Source organism: Austrofundulus limnaeus, unplaced genomic scaffold (assembly GCF_001266775.1).
Source record: "Austrofundulus limnaeus strain Quisiro unplaced genomic scaffold, Austrofundulus_limnaeus-1.0 Scaffold2315, whole genome shotgun sequence".
Taxonomy (NCBI): domain Eukaryota; kingdom Metazoa; phylum Chordata; class Actinopteri; order Cyprinodontiformes; family Rivulidae; genus Austrofundulus; species Austrofundulus limnaeus.
The window spans coordinates 7,259-9,495 of record NW_013954717.1 but is presented as its reverse complement, the minus strand read 5'-3'; the positions used below and the strand labels follow the sequence as shown (position 1 = coordinate 9,495).

Below are 2,237 nucleotides of genomic sequence, written 5' to 3'. Positions count from 1 at the left end.
AACTCCTCATATAGATTATTTCTATCCAGATGTTCACATAGTTGATTTGCAGCTATTTTCTCAAGAATTTTTTATGATGAATGGGAGATTAAAAATAGGTCTATACTTGGCCAGAACTCCTGAATCAAGATCAGGTTTCTTAAGAAAAGGTTTATTTACCTTAAAGCTCTGAGGCACATAACCATTCATTAAAGATAAATAAAGTGGATCTAAAGTATGGATATTAACTATGGGAAATACTTCTTTGAACAGTCTGGTTGGGATGGGATCTAGCAGACATGTTGATGGTTTGGATGAAGCTATTATTTTAGATAATTCAGAGAACTCAACAGGACAAAAACTGTCCAGACCAGGTTGTAGTGACACTAAAGCTGCCTCATCTGACAGAGAATCAGAGACAACAACAGGAAGATTGTTGTGAATTTTATCTCTAATTAAAATAATTTTATCTATAAAGAATCTCATGAAGTCATCACTACTTAGAGTTATAGGGATACATGGCTCAACATAGGACTTATCATTAGTCTAGCTACAGTGCTGAACAGAAACCTGGGATTGTGTTTATTCTCTCTTATTAAAGATGAATAATATACAGTTCTAGCGCTAATAGTTCTTATCAGAAGACTATACCCTGTGTATGTACTTAAAATCAGTAAATAACCTAAACCCCATTAAATTTCTTCAGTGTATTTGGTGTATGTAAACATCTGACATCAGCTGTAGGTTGTGTTTACATGATTCAGGTTGAGATCAAATACAGGCRGCTGTAAATGTATTGGGCAGTTCGTCCATTTCAGTTTAACAATATTCTCTTATTTGTGTCCACCTGTGTTTGTCGTCATGCATGTGCAGGGTGTCAGGTGGGGAATTGTTTGATCGCATTTTGGACAAAGGAGTTTATACTGAGAAGGATGCCAGCAATGTGATCAAACAGGTGCTGCAGGCCGTCTGTTACCTGCACAAAAACAGCATTGTACACAGAGATCTAAAGGTAAGATGCACACAAAACATTTCGTATTCATGGAAAACCAACACTACTTTAATACATTAGTTAATTTGTTTATTTTAGATTATTTTATTGATGGAAAATCTTATTGGAAGGTGTTACATCTATACTTATTGTTGGTTTGTTTTGTTTTGAATGTATTAACTATATACAGACAACCATTTTAAGCAAAGAAAAGAAACAAAAATAAAGAACCTAAAAATAAAAGAAAATTAAAATTAACAAGTGCAAAAGTGTCTCTTCATTTCTTCTAGTATAACTTCCCATGAAAAGGAGTGGGAAGAATTACAAACTTTTTAATCCCACCCCTTCATCACTAGTTATAAACCTTCACCAATSTAACTCAGCATCAACACAACTGCTAGTGAAACAATAAACATATTTACAATATTTAAATAATGTTTCCTAATAAAAGCAATTTTCATATTATACATATCTTTATAATTCATGAAAACAATGTCTTTATACTTTCTTTTTATGTTTGGACATTGCTTCAACTCCACACAAATTGTTCCACAATTTCACTCCACACACACAAACACAAAAACTCTTCCACAGTGAGCACAGTAACAAGTTTGAACAGACAAATACCCCTTAAATTGTAATTTCTTTCCCCAAAAAAAGGAATCTACATAGAATATGTTTGGGTAAATTTTTATGTTTTTCTCTGTGATAAATTTGCAGTGTTTGGAACATTGCCAGAGGTCTGATGTACAAAGACTTGCTTGGATTTCTCACTGAAATGTGGCATAAGGTCAAACCCAGAAAATGGTGTACACACAAAAAAAGTCCATTTGTATCAAACTGCACATTTCTTTTGAACATCACAATTAATGTGGAACTGAGAACACATGACACCTCCCCTGACACACCTTTATTATACAGTATGTTACATAGATCCAAACTACTTCCTGCATGTGTGAAGGACATGTGTGTGATCCCTGTGGGATCYGAAATTATTTTTACTGTAGATTCAGGAAAATAATTAATTAAACATAATGTGAGGGAGAAATATTTCTGAGTAATAGGAATAAAGTCATGCGCAAAGAACGAGTGATTGTGTGTGTATGTGTAGCCTTGTTTTTCCTACGTCGTGGGGACAAATTTCCCAAAAACGCAGCCTCGTGGGGACCGCACGTGCATCGTGGGGAACAATGCCAGGTCCCCATTGGTCCAAATGCAAATTACGGGTGTGTGGTTAGGTTTAGAACCAAGGTTTAGGTTAGTTTTA

The 2,237-nt window shown here is 34.7% G+C and overlaps 1 protein-coding gene across 1 annotated transcript in view; it reads left to right on the top strand.

The window, feature by feature from the left end:
* Positions 1–2,237, top strand: part of LOC106510787 (calcium/calmodulin-dependent protein kinase type 1-like) — a gene marked incomplete at its 3' end in the record, with an annotated part of 10,744 nt that overhangs the window by 1,613 nt on the left and 6,894 nt on the right. The window contains exon 2 of the mRNA XM_013999508.1: positions 853–991. Coding sequence (XP_013854962.1) covers positions 853–991 — 139 coding nt within the window. The remainder of the gene's footprint in view (positions 1–852; positions 992–2,237) is intronic.